Source organism: Pelodiscus sinensis, chromosome 6, assembly GCF_052426305.1.
Source record: "Pelodiscus sinensis isolate ZL-2025 chromosome 6, ASM5242630v1, whole genome shotgun sequence".
Classification (NCBI taxonomy): Eukaryota; Metazoa; Chordata; order Testudines; family Trionychidae; genus Pelodiscus; species Pelodiscus sinensis.
This window is the reverse complement of record NC_143057.1, coordinates 38,340,211-38,360,095: the sequence shown is the minus strand read 5'-3', so window position 1 is coordinate 38,360,095 and position 19,885 is coordinate 38,340,211. Positions and strand designations below refer to the sequence as shown.

The 19,885-nt window shown below is 42.3% G+C and overlaps 1 protein-coding gene across 3 annotated transcripts in view; it reads right to left on the bottom strand.

Moving 5' to 3' along the window:
• CEP78 (centrosomal protein 78) overlaps window positions 1–19,885 on the bottom strand; it is a 61,527-nt gene that overhangs the window by 23,854 nt on the left and 17,788 nt on the right. For all 3 annotated transcript variants that reach the window (XM_075931739.2, XM_075931740.2, XM_089779242.1), the window contains exons 6-10: window positions 11,947–12,121; window positions 10,594–10,707; window positions 10,299–10,363; window positions 4,100–4,205; window positions 432–564 (exon numbers count right to left, since the gene is read on the bottom strand). In XM_075931739.2, coding sequence (XP_075787854.2) covers window positions 432–564; window positions 4,100–4,205; window positions 10,299–10,363; window positions 10,594–10,707; window positions 11,947–12,121 — 593 coding nt within the window. The remainder of the gene's footprint in view (window positions 1–431; window positions 565–4,099; window positions 4,206–10,298; window positions 10,364–10,593; window positions 10,708–11,946; window positions 12,122–19,885) is intronic.

The following is a 19,885-nucleotide window of genomic DNA, read 5'->3' as shown; positions in this document are numbered from 1 at the left end:
GAGTAACAAGCATTGTCTCTAATTCAAGCATTTACAACTCAACAAAATAAATGGCTAAGTTGAATTAGAAGATATCAATTTTACCAATAGCATTATTCTCCTTTATCTGGTTTACAGAACCAATTATGACATGAAATATTCCATGATTTTTTTTTTATTTTTTAAAGAAACAAGTGCGCTCTGGAAAAAAACAAAACCTACATGCAGCTAACCAATGGCAACTATTGGCAGAGCAACAGTTTACAACCACAGGACACAGAAAGGATTATAAATGCAATGTAAAATCTGTTTTGTGTCCACTAACTTGTTTTAAAATAAGCATAGATTAGAATTTACAGTATGGCCTTTGAAAACCACATCCATTTATTCTACCATAATCCAAGATACAATCCGAATGTTGTATTTTCTTCCTCACACTCTTAATACTTCACCTGCACCTCTTTGCACGTTCTGCAGTACGCCACGGTAGGAAACCATATGCACCTGGTGGTAATGGTTTTGGTGAATAGCTATCTTTATCAGATGGACTCTTTCCAGGCTGTATTGGCTTTTTAGATGATAATCCTGTATTGTACAGCAGGCATGGAGGAGAAGAGAGAATTCATTACAACTACAACATGGAAAACATCAAGAGTTAAGATTGCTCAGGCATTTCCATTTTAAGGATCTTCTTTTAGTTTGTAATTTTTTCAAATAAACAACTTTCCAACTGAAATTTTTCAGGACAAGTTTCTAAGAATTTTTTTGGTTTTGAATGCTTGAGTGAAAATAGTCAGGTATTCCTGAGTACAAAGAGAGTGGGACTATATCCTTATACCATTAGCCCAAGGGCAGATATATTTCACTGTTTGGACTGTATCCCAATACTAACTGTATCATTAAATGCTCACTCCATCTCTGGCTTTGCATCAGTTAGACCCAGCCACGCTCAAGAACTGCTCCTGAAGTTTATATAATTTACCTTAGTGAAATACCTGAACATGAAAATAAGTTATTTAACTTTGGGGTGCAGTCCAGACTGTAAAATAAGTCAGCCCTTGAACTTATGGGTAAAAGGAAATATTCCCACTCTCTTTGCATCAGGAATACCTGAGCTGTTTTAACTGAAGCATTCAAAAACAAAAGCTTTGAGTTATAGTCCTCTGAAGAACATACAATAGTCCTGCTAATCTGGTGGCAATGTAAAAAGACATAATTGATGTTGATGAGACTTCAAATTCCTAGTCACAATTATCAAGTAACGAAACTTTAGGAGAAAAGTTCAAAAAAGTTAGCAGCAGTAGTTTTCTTTCCGTATCCTCACAATTGTCTCAATTTCAAGACCTTTGAAATTTATCTGTTTCATGCAGTTTGACTTACTATGCTTACCTCTGTGTCTCCAAATCACTGAAGCAAAGATTTAAAAAAGATAAACAGCCAAAGAAACACAATTAAGTATGATTTTAGCAACCTTTTGAAAAATAGTTATACTATAATGTGTCGCAAATTCAAAAGAAGAACAATTTGAATAATTTAGTCAAATTAGCAGATTTACTTGCAATAAAAAAGTGACAGGAATGCCATTCATGTTTAGGGCCAGATTCATCTTATGCTAGCAGTGGACAGTTTGCTATGGAAAGCCCAACATATGAAAATATAGACTGCTCTCTGAATCCAACATCCATAGCAATTCCAAGAGTGAGTAAACTATGCTAAAGTCAACATGGGAAGGAAGAAAAAGGTCTATGCTGATGCAGCACAAAATTCAGAAGTCCCCTGCTTCATTTGCTGTGTGTTATTTGAAAAGGGATCAGCAGAAGTAGGAATCTGAATTAGGCAGCAATGAGAGAATTTGGAGAACATTTGTATTTTAGGAAACAGACCATTGCACAAATTTTAGCTATTCTAAAACAATTTTCAGAGTTTCTTTTCCCTTTTTTAAGAGTTTATTATGCTTCATTTTAAACTGATTCTGGCATTTAATTGATGAATCCTAACCTTCAAAATTTCATCTGGTTTTCCATTAAGTACAGTAATGCTTGTGTAACCTAGGGATGTCAACATATAGTCAACTGCACGGTTAACCAATAAGCCTGGTCTCATCGGTTAATCCTGTAGACTACACGTCCCCCCCTTGCTGCATCTGAGACACAGACAGCAAGGGGGGGGGGGGAGAGGCAGGAGCCAGCTCCCCATAAGAATAGGCTCTACAGAACCTCCTGCCTCTCCCCCGACTGCTGTCCTACTGTCTCAGTGCGGGGGGAGGTTGCTCCATGGGATGCCAGCGCAGCCTCTGTCCGTGGGGAGCCCAGGGCCCCTATGGATAGGGGCTGCTGCCACCCCACACTGCTGCCTCTGTATCAGAGGCAGCAGCGCAGAGTGGCATGGGGCTCCCTAGGAGTGCAGCCAGGAGCACGCTGGCTGCCGCTCTAACCCTCCCACCCATTCCCGCCCAGGACTATCAAATAATCATGTAACTGCTAAGTTACTGCTAAGTTATACGATTATTCCATTACTCAACATCGAACATCCTTAGTCTGGCCATGCTGGATCACTGCTTATGGTGTTCTCAAATTACAGGATCTTTTGCTTTTGTATCTTTGATCACTCCTCAGTTCATTCTGCATGAGCCCCAGTACACAATCTATTGAAAATACTGCTATCCTCTCAAACAGAGGCACTAATCCAGTATACATGGAACTAAGAGAACGCACAAAAAGTTACTAATTCTACCAAGCACCAGGAAGAAGGGGAGGGAAAGCATAAGGCCTGAGCTAGACACAGTTTTTGTACCAGCACAAATATTTTGGTTAGGGCATCAAATTTTACTGAAGTAATTATGCAAGTAGAACCCCGCATATGGGCACAATTATACTGGTCTAACAGTGCTCCATGTAACAGGAATAGGAATACATTATACAGATTGAACCTCTCTGGTCCAGCAACATCCGTGGTCTGACATGATTTTAGTTAGTTGGATGTCCACTTGTCATTGGTGCAGCCAAGTTTCCCGCAATCCCATAAAGTTTGCTTACAGCTACTGATCCTGGCTCTCGCTGTTCTGAGCTGTTATATAACTTCAATTTACACCTAAATGTCTTCTAAGAGCCCAGCAAACAATGGAAGTGTTGTTAATGCTGTTAAGCATAAGCATGCTTTTTATGCTTTATCTGCTTATTTCCTTGTGACAATACAATAAAATTGTGTAACAACACTAACACTTTACTATAAAGCGAGATAAGCCTTGGCTAGGCATAGGCTCATATAGGGTGTATCAGTAAAGTCATACATTAAGCAGAATTGCAAATATTGTTCCATTTTTTTTAACCGGAGTGAAATAAGAAGAGATCCACTCACTATAACATTGACCTCACAGGATTTGGCAAATTCTCTGATTCAAGTCCTAAGGGTGCCAGAATAGAGAGGTTCAACCTGTATTGATAAAATAACCTTTATACAGATAACTGCATTCACTCTAAGGGCCCTGTACTATTTTGACTGTACCAGTAAAGTTAAAGCAATACAAACTTTTGTGTTTATACAGACCCTTAATGCAGTCTGGTCTCTTTATTGTCTCCTAACAGGAAAGAAGCAGTGAAATTTGGAAAGAGGATGAAACAATTCATTTCTATTAAATTCAGTATTGCCAAACTAAAAGAGGGGCAAACTCTACAGCTGAAGTTTCCCTCTGTTCTAATAGGGAAAGTACTATTAGCTATGTGTAATGTCAGCAACAGAAAGGTACCCCAGTTAATGACTAGAATGATAATCAATATAAAAACAGAAGAAGAGATTAGCAGCGAGTATTTTAATTTGAGGGCCAGCTGGGGGCTAGTTGTTTAAGAATGTAGTTTCAATGGTTATTTCATAACTGAAAACACTCCCATTCACTGTCCTTCTTCCTAAAAAAATTCTATTAGCTTTTCTCATTATTGAGATTGACAACATGAATGATAAAATTATCATTTAGAGCTGAAATATTTATATAATGTTAATAAGAATTGTGTCATTATTATTTGTATTTGTCCTCCTCTGAAGGACAATTTCACTGCCTACTTTCTAGACAGATGGGAGCATGCAGAATAGCAAAACTGCCAAGAGAGAGGGAAGACAGTATTACCAATACGAATAGTAGCTTTTCCTTTCCGACCATTTCCTAGGACAATAGTTCTTTTTTTTGATTTAGGTTTGAAAACATCCTTTGAAGGAGATGTCAGCCACTTGTACTAAAACATTGAATAAAAGAAAAAGAAAAATATAAACTTTATTTTAGTAACTGATATTTTGGAAGGTACTAGTTTTAGGGTTTCTTAGCTAATATGCTAGTGATTATTTCTCTTTGTAGAATATTTTATTTAATAAATATCACTTGTGGTCTTGTTAACAATTTGAGTTTTCAATAATCAGGAATAAGATGAAAAAAATTCAATCTTCTAGAGGTGTGGTCTCTTATTTAACAAAATAATTTTCAATTTGATTGGCTATAAATACTACACACCCTATCCACAGGCAAATGTTCCCTGAACATCTCCAAAGCATCCCCATCCAACTTATCTTCCTCTGTGAAACAGTTCTCCTTTTATAGTAACAAAAACAGCACATGCTCTATAGAAAAGAAAAACTGCCACTTGCTTTCCATGCTCCAGTACAGAGCTGACTTGTAGGAATGTGTGGCTCAAGCCAAAGTTCTCCAGAGTAAAAAAAGACTTTCTAGTAAGATATTATATTATAAATAAAATGCAGGGTTTAAAAAAAAAAAGTATAAAGGTTTTTTTAGTGCTTACAATGATACGGTATAACAAAGGGCACACTTATCACAAGAATTCACACTAAAATTGAAGTACTGTATATTGAGATCAAAGAAAAAGCTGTGCTTTGATTTTACTGTCTGCCTTCAAGATGACACCATACTGCTCTAGATGAGTCTCAAAAAACACTGAATCTGACCAATATTTTCTAGGTTTACGTTCCAAGTAACTATTCCAGAATTTTGTTTGCTTTTTAAAGTATGTCTCCCCAACTTGTAGATATAATAAAACTTGAAAGCCACTGGCTCAAAAAAGCTTGGCATCAGTATCATTAGCATTTATCACATCAGAACGCCTAACCCCCCACACGTGAAATTATTAAGCAAATGCTGGTAGGGTTTTATGCTTTTATCTATGAGCATGATGATGATCATGATGATGATGAAAGAATGTTAATGTAAAAAATAGCTTTGTCTTTCTCAGCTGATTTGCCTTCATTTTATTCAAAGTCAGGTTTACATACTTTAGGGACAAAAGCTAAGTCTATTACTGTTTACAGCAGAACCCACAATTACGGGAAAGTTCACTGGATTCTAATCTGGCTCGTGAGTCAAAAGAAAAGATTTTATCATTAATTTATTAAGCTTCACTTGCAAAATATAAGCAGGAGGGAAAAATAGTTAGACTTTTGGAGTCCAGATTCAATTTGTTTGTCTGACAATTGGAAAGAGGTTACTTGCCATTTATGGCTGTTCTTCAAGAGTCACCTTTGCATTTTCACACTTGAATTCCCATTTGTGGGATACAGCACCCTGGTATTAAGTTGTGGCACTACTTTGAAAAGTTGTATCTTTTGGCAAATGCATGAAAGATATTACACAAGGGTGATATTAAAGTCCTACTTCATATGACGTTTGCTACTCCCAACTTAGTCCCTGTTTCTTAAACACAGAGACCTGATATTATTTATATAGAACTCCCAGGCAGAAGAGAAGGTGGACAGAGAGAGCAAATACACAGACTTAACTCTTGAAAAATAGCAATCACTGTTGAATAATCTCCCTGTCTTCAAAATCTTAAGCCTTCCCATTTATGAGAGTATAACAAGTAGTGAGATCTACCAGCAGGACAGTGAGCTAAGAGTTTAGTTAAATATGAATTACAGCATAAATATCCTAAACTAAGCATTGGAGCACAATGCTAAATCCAAGGAATGCAGTTTAGTGATCACTTTCACCAGACATTAAATTGCTGTTTCATTAAAGTACAGGCAGTCCCCGAGTTACGCGGATCCGACTTAGGTCGGATCCACACTTACGAACGGGGCTCTCTCGCCCCGGAGCTCGCAGGCAGCGGGACTGCCCAGAGCGCAGCGGTCCCGCCACCTCGACCTCCGGGGCGAGAAAAGCTGCTCCGGGTGCCCCTGGTCTGCTGGGGACCGTCTCCAGCAGACCAGGGACACCGGGAGCAAAGCCGGGGAGGCACGGGACTCCGCCGCTGCTGCTGCTTTGCTCCCGGTGCCTCTGGTCTACTGGGGACCGTCTCCAGCACACCAGGGACACCTGGAGCAAAGCCGGGAGGCGGAGGGTTCCCGCGCCTCTGAGGCTTTGCTCCCCGTGTCCCTGGTCTGCTGGGGGGGGGGAGGCGTGCAGCTAGTGGTCCCCCCCCCCCCTCCCAGGAGACCAGGGAGACGTGGAGCAAAGCCCCGGGCCTGTGGTAGAGCAGGTGGGGCGCTGCCAGTTGGTCCCGCAGCACCGCTCCTTGGCACTATTGGACCAACCCGGCAGCACCCCAGCTGCTCTGCCCCAGGAGTCCTGATTCAGCCACTGCTGATCAGTTTCAGCAGTGGCTGAATCAGGACACCTGGGGCAGAGCAGCTGGGGTGCTGCTGGGTTGGTCCAGTAGCGCCGAGGAGCGGCGGCGCTACTGGACCAACCCAGCAGCACCCCAGCTGCTCTGCCCCAGGCATCCCCAAGTCAGCCGCTGCTGAAACTGACCAGTGGCTGACTACAGGAAGCCCCTGCCCCGGGCTTCCTGGAATCAGCCGCTGATCAGTTTCAGCAGCAGCTGACTTGGGGACGCCTGGGGTTCTTAAGTTGAATCTGTATGTAAGTCAGAACTGGCGTCCAGATTCAGCCGCTGTTGAAACTGATCAGTTTCAGCAGCGGCCGAATCTGGACGCCAGTTCCGACTTACATACAGATTCAACTTAAGAACAAACCTACAGTCCCTATCTTGTACGTAACCCGGGGACTGCCTGTAATTTGTAGAAGGAAATTATGCTGCAGCAGCTCTCATGGAGTAGTTTATAGGAGGGTGTACTGGTTTTCAATGTGAGCTGTAACAATGTTTCATATATCTCTTAATCCAGTGACAGACTCTGGTAAACCCTGACATCTCTCCAAATGTTACAACTAGTCTTTATTAGATTTTCTAAAAGGTTTTGTATTTTCCAAGGAAGAGGAGAATAGCCTATTTACATCTGCAATTGGGAGATAAGATTAGCATATATAGGAATGGGGGCTAGATAAGAGCACACTGAGCTAGGTACCAATTTGAGAACACCTTAGGCATGAAGCTGGGATGGGGCCTCATAATCACTTTGATATATGCCATCAAGTGCTAGCAATGCCACTCTGCCATGTATATTGGACAAACTGGACTGTCTCAAATGGACATTAATCAGACATCAAAAATGGTAACATACATAAACCTGAGGGGGAACATTTTAACCTCTGTGGTCACTCAATTATGGATTTAAAAGTAGCCATTCTTCTACAAAGTAATTTCACAAGCCAATTACAGAATAGGGCTGTTAGATAGCATGTAATTGAATAGTCCTGCAACCGCATCAAATTTTTGCAGTTACATGACTATTCATTAGTCCCTGGAGGCAGAGCTGGCAGGCAGTGTATCAGACAGCAGCATGGGGCGGCAAGCGGAGCAGGTTTGTGCAGGAAGCTGGTTTTTCGAGATACAGAAGCAGCAGGGGTGAGAGGGAGGAAATTCAACAGGATTAACCGATAAACCCAAGCTTCGACATTCCTATTACAGAAAGAGAGTGCAAAATGGGTATTCATCTACAAATTTAACACTGTTACCCTGGGCTTGAACAAAGACATTAACTGGATGTAACCTTAAAAAGTTAGTCTCTCCTGCCTTTAACAACTGCATTTTTACATCAAAAGCTAAGAACAGGACACTTTCAGTCCACTTAATTAGCCTCATTAGCACTAGCATTGTTAAAATGTGTTTATTTCTGGAAATGTGTATCCACGCAATTTTCAAGAGGATACATGTTTACATACCGGCGGGGGGGGGGGGGGGGAAGGGAGGTAGGGGGAAGAGCTCCCCCAGCTGCCTCTGTGTCAGAGGCAGGGAGAGGCAGCAGTCATCTCAGTGAGAGTCAGTATGTGAGGAGAGCAAGCTTCAAACCTAGGTCCCTACGGCTACGTCTAGACTACATGCCTCTGGCGACAGAGGCATGTAGATGAGGCTACCAGGCATAGGAAAATGAAGCAGAGATTTAAATAATCGCCACTTCACTTAAATTTACATGGCTGCTGCGCTGGGCAGACAAACAGCTGATCAGCTGTTTGTCGGCTCAGCGCTGTAGTCTGGACGCGCGGGCGTCGACATCAAAGGCATTTGTCGACCACCCACGTATGCCTCCTGGGATGAGGTTTACCTGGGTGGTCGACAAATGCCTTTGATGTCGACACCCGCGCGTCCAGACAACAGCACTGAGCCGACAAACAGTTGATCAGCTGTTTGTCGGCTCAGCGCGGCAGCCATGTAAATTTAAATGAAGCGGCGATTATTTAAATCGCTGCTTCATTTTCCTATGCCTGGTAGCCTCATCTACATGCCTCTTTCGCCAGAGGCATGTAGTCTAGACATAGCCATAGTGTGTGGCGGGGAAACCGCACCCCGCACTTCCGCCCGCTGTCCTACGGCTCCCAACCCTATTGGCGCCACTGGCGCCACCTCCGCATGCGCAGCAGGGGACGGGCTGCAAGCGGCAGACGCTAGGGCCCAGGGAGGGGCAGCCAGCACGCTGACAGGGCAGGGGCAGGATGCCAGGCCACACGCCCAAAAGGAGGAGGACTGGGAGGAGCAGGGAGGAGAGCGGGGACTGGCTGTGCTCTCCCCTCCCACAGGTGGAGAGCCTGAGGGGTGGCGAGTGCCCGGGACGGCGGACGCCCGAGAGGAGCGGGCTGGTGGCAGGGGATTGCCCCCAGGAGGGCCCAGGAGCGACGCAGCCCCCGGCAGACAGGCCGGCTGAGCCCAAGCCAGGGCGCTGATGGCCCAAGGAACAAAGTGGGAAACGGCCGAGCCAATGAGACGGCCAAGACTGTAAAGTGGCTGTCGTGCAGCGGCAGGGACACGGAGGGAGACAGACTGAAGGAGGGGGGTCAGTGGGGCTGAACTGAGCTTGACCCCGCTACAACATGAACAAACTCACCTCTGCACCCTCAACCCTCCGCATTGCTGCCTCTCTATCAAAGGCAGCAGCGCAGGCGGAGGGAGGGGGCAGGGAGGGCAGCAGGAACCAGTGCTGATGGGGAGCCAGCTTTTAAGACATCTCCCTCCTGTCCCCTCTCCTCCCGGCACTGTTGCCCTTCCACTTCCCTCCTCCCCCCTGCCTCTGATAGAGAGGGGCAGGGCAGGCACCTTGAGGTGAGGGGATACACACAAGAAGCTGGCTTGAAAGCCAGCTTCCAATATACACCAGCTCCTGCCTGCCCCCCTCACCCGGTACGCTACTGCCTCTCCATCAGTCAGCAGCGAAGCACAGGTGACCACAGGAGCTGGTGCTCATGGGAAATTGGCTTTTAAGTAAACTCCTCACAAGCACCAGCTCTGCCTGCCCCTCTGTGCTGCTGCCTCCATGGCAGTCAGTTCCCCAGTCAGCTCTGTCAGTTTGTCAGTCAGTTCTGCGGAAGCTGGCACACACGGGGAGCCTGTTTAAAAGCTGGCTCCCATCTCCCCTGCCTTGCTGCCTCTGATACATCAGAGAAGCTCAGGATTATTCTAAGAGGGGTGGTTGAGATTCTGTGGCCTGCACTGTGCAGGGGGTCAGACTAGATGATCATAATGGTCCCTTCTGACCTTAAAGTCTATGAGTCTATGAGAAAGGGCAGGCAGCTCCAACACTCATCTGCTCGAAGTAATAACTACCAAGAAGGCTGTTTTGTACCAGAGGCAGGCTAAAGAGCAAACAGCTAGTGGCTTGAATGGGAGAGGAGTCTCCATGAGCCAGAAGGTACACATATGAACTGTTTTCTATTTTCTTTTTCTTGTTAAATATCTACCTAATTCCTGCTTTATTAGTTTACGTTATAAATTTCACAAAATATACAGGATGTTCAAACTGGCATTGTTAATGCTGCTATTGGTATTACACTTTTGCGTTTTCTAATTTTTTGTCAATTTTAACCGTAACGTGAACCTACATTTAATATTAAACAAAACAGTTGTACTGATCTGTACAAAGGCATGTGATGTTATATCTTTAAATACAGATACCAAAAAAAAAAAAAAAGTAATTCCAGAATACCTAAAACATACCTCTGAACTGGCACTGTTTCCATTCATGAGAACTCTTTCAGTAAGTTTTTTCATCAAAGTGTGATCTAAAGTGAAACAAAATTTATTTCATTTAATTAATTTCAATATTAGATTATTTTTGAAAAACATAACAGATAGTATGAGATAAAACAAGTCAACATCTCCCTTTAATTAAAATGTATATGGCACATGTTAAACCAGATTTGAATGTGCTGAATATCCCAAGTTCTAAATAAGGAATAAATGAAAAATCTTTCTTTTCAATCAAAATGGAAGGACATATAAAAGTACGTACCAATTAATGGGTTTTTTCTTACATCCAATATCACTAGAGTAGTATTACTTTGAAAAGCATCTAACAACGACTTTGCCCCATCATTGGAAATTCCACACTGCTGCATGTCAAGTGCTGAAATGTTTAAAAAGGTTAAACATTACTCAGCTGCATCACTTAACCCAAATAATTAATCTATCCATATTGAAAATATGAACATGCATATACTTCATCTTGTGAGTAACCAAAACAAACAAACACTACTCTTTTCTCCACCCAAAGGAGAGTTAAGGTAATGTTTTAAATGAAGGACAGAGATTAACATTTATGTCATTATCCACATCAAAGTTAGAACATATAGCTGCTGGACAAACATATGAGAGAAAATAAATAAATAAATATCTGTGAATTGAAAGAGAACTGCTCTTGATTTAAAAAAAAAAAATACTGGAATATCAGCAAAATTTATTTATGTTTAAATCTAGAGTACTCTTGACTAAAAGGTCTCTTTTTTACTAAATGTTAGCAATTGTATAATTTCTAAACTATGTTTATATTCTATATTTCTAAACGTTTATATTTAGAAATATTAAAAGTCCTTACTCCATCATTTCATCATGTTATTTTTATGATTGGTTTTGAAAATTGCAAACTTGAAGAACAGAAAAGAATCAAAGTTTAATATGCAAAGCAATATTAAATGCAATGCTGCTTAACACGGTTCAACATATTGCTAGGAGAAAAATAAACAAACGCATCTAATAGCTTAGGTTTTAAATACTGACCTCAATACTTCACAGGAAAAGCATCATTATGCAGATACTGTAATATCCGATACAGGTTGAACCTCTGTGGGTCGGAACACTCTGGTCTGACATCATCTGTGGTCCAATAAGACCATGGATGTTGCGGGACTAGAGAGCATCAGCAGCAGAGGTTGCTGGCGGCTCAGAATGGAGTCAGATAACAGGGCCAGTAGGACAGGGAGGCCCATGGGGCACCAGAACCCACAACTGGTAGGGAAGCTGGTGTGGGGGGGACATGTGGGCGGGGGAGGGAGAGGATTAGCTCGTGGGGAAGTAGACCCTGCAGCCAGTGGAGCCACCAGCAAGTCTGGCGGGGCTGCCATGAAGCCAGCAGGCGGTGGGATTGCCAAGAGATCTAGTGGGGCTGCCGCAGCTTGCACAGCTGGGAGCTCCAGAAGGGTTGCTACTGCTTGCGGGGCCGAGAGACAGGGGAGAGGAGCCCAGGGGAGAGGCTAGCAGGGCTTGGGTTGAGCAGGGATGACCATCCAAGCCCATCATGGTATCACCTTTTACCTTTCAGAACTGTGATCAACCTACTTAGAAGCACAAAACAATTGTTTTACCATACCCTTCAGCCATAAGTCCTCTCCAAGACATTCTGCAAAAGCTCTAGCCCCTTGATCACCAACAAGTGTATTGCAGTTAAGAGTGATACGCCTTAAACCTGCCATACAGTCAAGATCAGGTCTCCTATAGCGCAGGCTTTCAACCCAAGCTTCACCATGTCTCTTCATTGCCTGATGCTTTGAAAACAGAACAAGTTAACATTATTGAAGGCATCAACACTGGTACAATGATTAATGAGAGTAATGATTCAATTACTGTTATTATTATTTGCAATGTTGCTACATTAAATGAAATAAAACCCAACTACAATGTTACTGAATTTAAGAAATAAACACAATCATGCTGTCATGCATTATGCCTATGGTATCCTATGAGTTCACATTCTTATTACTGACAAATTTCATTAATTAAAATATAATCTAGGTTCAGAGAATTTGTTAGGAATCTCCCTATCAAATAGAGACAGATATGTTTTTTTGACATGTGTGTTAACACACACTGGCTAAAAAGTTTTGTTTTTTATTATTTTCATAAAGATCAATATTTTTGTTGAACATACCTTAGAGTTCTACCATATTCTCTTCTATTACTGAAAAATGATTAAAATTATTTAAATATGAGAGCTTGTTATGTATGAAATGTTCATTGTAAGACCTGAACTGCAAATGCAATTTGATCATTTATCCAAGATATGTAGGAATGGCAAGGGCCACAAAAGGTCATCTACCTCACCCTCCCCCGCACTGAAGGAGGACTGACTACCTAAACCATCCACGAGAGATGTCTGTCTAAACTGTTCTTAAAAACCACCAATGAAAGGAATTCCACAGCTTCTCGGGATAACCCATTCCAGAGCTTAGCATTTCTTATAGTTAGAAATGTATTTCTAATATCCAACCTAAAATTCGTTTGCAGAAAATTAGACAGATTACTTTTTGTCCAACCTTCGGAGGACACAGAACAACTAATCACTGTCCTGTTTATAATAATATTTCAGAAATCTGAAGACCATTACACATTACAGTCTTATCTTCTTAAGACTAAACATGGCCAATTCTTTCCATCTTTTCTCATAAGTCAAATTTTCTAAACTTTTTATTTCTCTTGACCTCCTCTGGACTTTTCTCAATTGCTCCACATCTGTCTTAAAGCATAGTGGCCAAAGATGCATGCAGTTCTCCAGTACAGGGTCACCAGCACCAAATGTCATTCTTATGTATGATATTCTTGTTTAAACATCCATGGATGACACTTGTCTGTTTGCTACAGTATCACACTGTTGACGAATATCCAACTTGTGGTCCACTGCAGTACAGCCACCTCACCAGTTATTCCCCATTCTATATTTCAGCAATTTATTTTACCTTCCTAAGTGCAGTACCTTACATTAGGGATGTAAAATCCTGGTTAATCAGTTAGCTGGTTAAATAGATCCTACTCTTCACCCTGCTGTGCTTGGGGCTGCCGTTCCTTGCCCTCACTGAAGCTGCCCGTCCCCTCTGCTGGCCCCCCATGCCCATCTTCTGCTCCCTGCCAAAGCGGAGCTGGAGCAGCCCTGCAGGCTGCTTATGGTATTGATTAACTGGTACCTGGTAAGCATCACCCAGTATGGTGATGGCCTGGTAATGGTGACGCTTACCAGGTAACCAGTTACCTGTTCACGTCCCTACCTTATATCTGTCTGAATTTCATCTTGCTGATTTTAGACCAATTCTCCAATTTATCAAGATCACTTTGAATTCTAATCCATTCTGCTAAAATGCTTGCAACCTCCCTCAGCTTGCAATCATCCACAACTTTTATGAGCATTACTCTCTGCTCCATCATCCAGTCATTAATGAAAATACTAAAGCTAGCCATAGGTCAAGATCCCCCCTGCAAAACCCATACATCCTCCTACTAGGGATGTGATAGTTTGCACATGTAAACAATTAACCGATGAGCCCTGGCTTATCAGTTAACCTTCACATTTACACACAGGCTCCCCACCCCCATGCTGCTGCCTCTAAGGATGGGGTGGGGGAGGGGGAGGAGGAGGGAAAGCAGGCAGGAGACAATGCGCATGGGGAGCCAGCCTTTAAGACAGCTCCCCATAAGCACCAGCTCCCAGGGAGCCATCTATCCCCCCTCACTGCAGCCTCAGAAGCAGATACAGAAGCAGCAGCATAGCGGGGGGAGTGGCTCCCGACAATCTGCTCTCCTCTCCCCCACATGTAAACATGTAATCCTGAATTTTTCAGCGATTACAGATTTACCTGAATACACACATTTTAACATCCCTATCTCCTACTTCAACTACAACCACTGGTATCTGTTCTTTGAGAATGGTCCGTCATACATAAAACCTACCCAATGCAAAAATCTGCAAAAGCAAGAAAAAGATATACTTGCTAGATGGCTTATTACCTCTCCTACTTCTCACGGACACAGATTTCTCCAACAGCAACACTGCAACATTGCTGGGAACAGTATCATTCTTCATGCCCTACTATTGTCTTTAACCCAAAATTTACAGTCCAAAGGAAAACAGTAATTAAGCCTCAGAACTGGCATTCTACAACTTTTAAGATAGTTGATGTTTTTTCATTAGTAAAAGGCTATCTGCCCCACATGTCTATAAACAAGTACTTTTTAAAAAAAAAAAATTCCTGGGATTCAAATGAACATAAGCTCCCAGTTCTACACTGTGGCTAAAGGGCTAATATGATCTTTGGATGCATATTGGATTTGAAAGTTGAAATGCAGAGATATTATTTCTGTATTTGGGGCTGGTTTGATAATTGCTGGACTACTACATCCAATTCTGGTATCCATAATTTAAGAAGGATGTTAATATACTGGAAAAGATTCAGAGAAAAGACACAAAGATTATTAAAGTTCTGAAAAACCATGTATCATACTCAAGAAGATCCATCGTTCTATTTAGCTCAACAGCTAAAAAGATCAGAGTTTATAAGTAACTATATAGGGTACAGGTACTTGAAAATGGGGGCTTTTATCTAGCAAACAAAGCTAGAATAAAATCCAATAACTACAATCTGAAATGACATTAAACAAATTGAAAATAAGAAACATATTTTTAAGGGTAATTAATCTGGGGGGGGAGAAGTTGTGAAGGACTCACCATCATTGGCAATTTATTTACCTATTCTTTATTTTAAATACAGCTAATAAATAACAAAGAGGACAAAGAAAATGAAGGTATTTAGCTTGGAATAGAGAGAGATCAGATTATACAACAAGATAATAATGAAAAAGTATTGCATTACCTAAGGGCAAAGAATAATACAACAAAGACAACTGAGTGTTTAAAGAGAACTGCGTGTACAATCATGCAGTGATGGTCATTTTGTTAGTTATTCTGCTTCCAGTTGTAAAATAAAATCATAAATTAATTCCCAGAATTGCTTCTTTGGAAAGGACAAAAGAAAAAGAGAAGCAAAAGAAGGAAAAAAAAGATATGAAAAGTATAGAGAGGCTAAGTTCCCTTTAGCTTCGTGGCTAGGTGGCTGCATAGCTGCTTAACAAGCCTGGAGGTAGGGCCCAATGCAGCTGCACAAAGCGCTTCCTCTGCCTGCTGACTCCAGCATGGAGCTGCTGAAGCCAGGACAGAAGCACCTCTCCCCACCATGGAGTTGCTGTAGCAGAGCTGCCATGACAGCTCCAGGGAGGAAAAAGTTGCTTCTGCCCCAGCCACAGCAGCTCCATACTGGGGCCAGCAGGAAGGGGGTGACTTTCCCCTGGCCACAGCACCTAACCCAGAACTGCTGCTGCCAGGGAAGAAGTGCTCCTTCCTGACCTCCATTATGTCTAGCTGGGACTTATCCCAGGTGGGGAACAGTTGCCCTTCCGATTGCTGTACCTGCTGCGGCCATGGAAAGGTGTCTCTCACGAGGACCCAAGCTGCTGCAATGAGTGAGTGCTGGGGGTGGGAGTAGTCCTCTGGCCCAGGGACAGTCTGCATCCCAAACCCATCATCCCCAGCCCCACCCCAGAGCCAACAACTTCAGCCATAGACCTCACCATGCATCCCAACCCTCTGCTTCAGCCCTGAAGCACTTCCTGCAACCCAAATACTCAACACCACCCCCATTACACACTGTGCATATGTGGAATGATTTTTGTTATGTGATACATCACTTCCATATTTACCCAAATAACGAAAGTTATACCCATGGACATATGTTAGAGAGAACACTGAAGGGCAGACCAAAAACTAACTTGAAAGGTAAGCAAAAGCAAAGAATAAAAGAACGATCAAACAGGGAGGAAAGGGCAGCGGGGGGCAGGGACAAGCAGGGACACACAAAAGAGATGGAAGGGATAGTCTGAGATGATGAGAGGAATTTAGGATCTCGGAAGACAATGCAAACCAAGTTACCCAATGGAGAATTAAACTGATTATTCAAAATCCAAAACAGATTTGAATTAAACTGATTATCCAGAAATGCAGACCATATATTTATCTTGACTGCTACTATAGCAACACATTATTTATTGCATTGATAGCAGCCTAACCAAGTTAAAGTGTCAATCTTTGGTAGTTGGGCACTCTTGCAACTTCCAGCATTGTCGAATTAGACATTTAGCGATGATCAGATCTCTACCCAATCAAAGCTTTTCCAAAGGATTTCAGTTCCCAAAACAGAGTAGGTGAGTAAAGGACATGAAGGAATCATTTTCAGTTATGTATCTTATGTTCAAAATCTCTCTCTCTCTCTCTCTCTCTTTTTTTTTAATCCTATTGGGACAAAGAATAGGTCTATGATCTATGAGCAGTTACATTTTTCAAGTTACCCCAAACTGAAGAAAATGTAATAAGAATAACATTTAAACTTATAAATAATCAGACATCAGGTTTTCCTAACAGCAAAATGGTGACTTATTTATCCTTAAAGAAGGTATAGAAGTCTAAGTTTAGAACTGATTTTGGTGGTAGTGGGATGACACTACCATGCACAGCTAGAGCTGGGGAAGATGGGAATGAATATGAAAATTGAAAAGTGAACAAGGAACTGATTAAAAGGAGACCAAAGTGGATTGTGCTGAAAAATGAACTGTCAGAAAGGTAGTTAATAGTGGAGTTTCTCAGGAATCGGTCATCACACCACTCGTTTAACGTTTTTATTAATGACATTGGCACAAAAAGTGGGTATGTGCACATAAAATATGATTATGAAACATAGTTGAGAAGTATTGCTGGTATGGAGGAGGACTGGAATATCACAGAAGATAATTCTAAAGTCTTTGAAAATAGAAGTAATAGAAATGTGATGAAAACTAATAGTACGAAGAGCAAGATCATGAACTTATGGACAAACAACAAGACTTATCAGTTGGAAGTGACAGAGGACGAGAAAAATCTGGGTGTACTGGTCAATCACAGGATGACTATGAGTTGCCAAGGTGACGTGCCCTTGTAAGGCAGAATTAATATATCTGTGAAATGCAAATAATTGAACGGAAATGTATAACATCAATTGTAAATTTACCCTGTGAATCTTTGTACAGTGTATAGGACTGATGATATTTACTTGTACACATATGTATGTCAATTTACTCATTTACAATGCATAAAGACTCAAATATAGCAGAGTTCTGCAATATCTCAAAATGGAGTCTAAAACTCCATTTTGAAAACCATAGAACTTTCTCTGAGCATCCATTTGGAAATGTAAATTCTGTCATGTCCACAGGTAGCAGTTAAAGTTTAAAAGCAGCAACTCACCTACCTGTTAAGATTTGAATAAGTTATGAATATTCATTAGCATCCTCCACTGACCAATCAATTCAAACCATGCAATAAGAGCATCTTTATCAGCCAATCATTTTAAGCCTAGAACACTCATGAATATTCATGAGCCCTGAGTATAAAAGTTTCTGCCGCACAGCAGTTGCTGCTGGTCCCTGGGCTTATCCCTGGGTCAGACAGCGTCAGGCTTTTGGGTGCGTCAGGTATAGGTCTTAGGTTAAGAGAGAGAGAGAGAGAGAGAGAGAGAGCAAGGTTCTAGATACTCTTGTCCTAGGTTTAAGCGAGGTCCTGTAAAGGTCATTTTCGGAGAAGCTGAAGGAAGGTTATGCTTCCTCCACTTCAGTAAATTTTGGTTTTAGAGTTAGGCTGACGGAAGGTCAGACCTCTCTCCATTAGGTTAGTTTAGGTAGCATAGTATTTAGTTAGGACAGCTTTCGTCATCGAGACTGTACGGCAGGTCGCGTCGGTCCACGCATGTCGGCCGTCTTCGTGTCTGTCCGTCGGGCTCGTCGGGTTTAGATATGGTTTTTTATTTTAGGTTAGGGTTAAGGTAGATAAGATAGAGTCTAGCATCAATCGCCTGATTCTGCCACACCGAAGCGCGGAGAAGGGATCGCGAGGACCAGGAGACTTCGCGGAAGGCGAATCGACCGTCATCGCTCTCTACTCACACTTCGAGGGATCACCTTGGCTGTTCCTCCCTGACAGCTTTCAATTAGCCCGAAGGTTGTAGGTCGCCAAGCGTCGGGATCATCCGACGAGGGACGCCTAGCTGTCCTCCCTAAAGGCTTTCAATTAGCCCGAGGGTTGTAGGTCGCTAGCAGCTCATCAGTCGTCTCCGTCATCGTAGACTCTGTGGTAGGCATAGGGACCTGGAGGGACTGCCCTTCCTGGTCCATTTAGTGTAAAAGGGGACTGCCCCCTTTATGTTAATTTGAGGTATTGTTTTGTCAAATTTATTTTCTTATAATAATATAGTCTTGTGGTTGTCAGTTACAATCCACGTCTCCAGTTTTTATTTACGCATCCTATTAAGCTGTGGTCTGACATTCTCCGGTGATCAGATACGGATTAGAGGGTCACTACCTTAAATACCATCCTTCGCGGATGAGATGGGCTATTAAATAGCTCTCGGGAGCAGTGTCCTTAAGACCTTCTCCATTTCTGTCGAAGAGATACCGTAACACCATGGAAGAGACAAATGAAATCCTACAATGTATCTAATGAGGTAGATCCAGTAGCTTTAGAGAAGATTATCATCACTGTATGAGAAGATTTTCCCAGCAGTTCTCAGGTTCATGTTCTTAATTAATTTTTGTTTTTTCTTCACTTCAATCATTGCTCTGGGGAAGGGCTGAGGATATGAGGTTCAGTATGCAAGGTTCTCTGGAAAGAGAGGACTACCCCAGTGCTCTCTCACTGAAATAACTTAGGGTCAAGTGAAAAAACCCACCTCTCCGTGGCTATGACAGCTTCAGCAAGCACAGACAGGGGAGGGGTGGGTACATATCGGCCAGCTGGGACACATCCAGGTTCATCTGTCCTCTGCACTTCCCAGCCAGAAGGAGGAATAGAGCAAACTGTGCACTTTCCCCTCACTTTGTGACAAAGGGGAACAGCCAGCTATATTCCAGTATGAATTGGATGTGGGGGAGCTGCAACCCCCTCCCCACTGGGTACCTGTGGGGGAAGGCTTAGAGTTGGGGTAGTCCAGGATAAGGGGTGGAGGAAGAACACCTCAACCAACCCCTTTCACCTACCTGGTGATTCTGTCCCTTTTCAGTATGGTTTCCTATTCCAGGCACATCCCATTTTGCTGGCACAACCAAACCCTTACCGGCATGAAATAAGGCAGAGGGGAGGGGGAATTCAGACCTTCTGCCTAGCCGTACAACCAAACCCTTACCTTGTTGTAAGTTACAATAAAAGATGTATTCCAAATCTGGTGATCCTAAGCCTTACTCTTTAGGAAAAGTTCTTGAAAAGAACAGATGGACAGACACTGCCTGTCAGTGAGCAAGCAAGTCTATCTCAAATATTCCCTTCTAGTCTCCCATATTTAAGGAAAATAAATTGAAACTGGAAAGCCTACTAGGAGGATCATACAAATGAAGAAGGAGGTTGGCTTGTTTAGCCTAGCCAAATTAAGGTTATGAGGACATATAATTGATCTCTATAAATGTAAGAA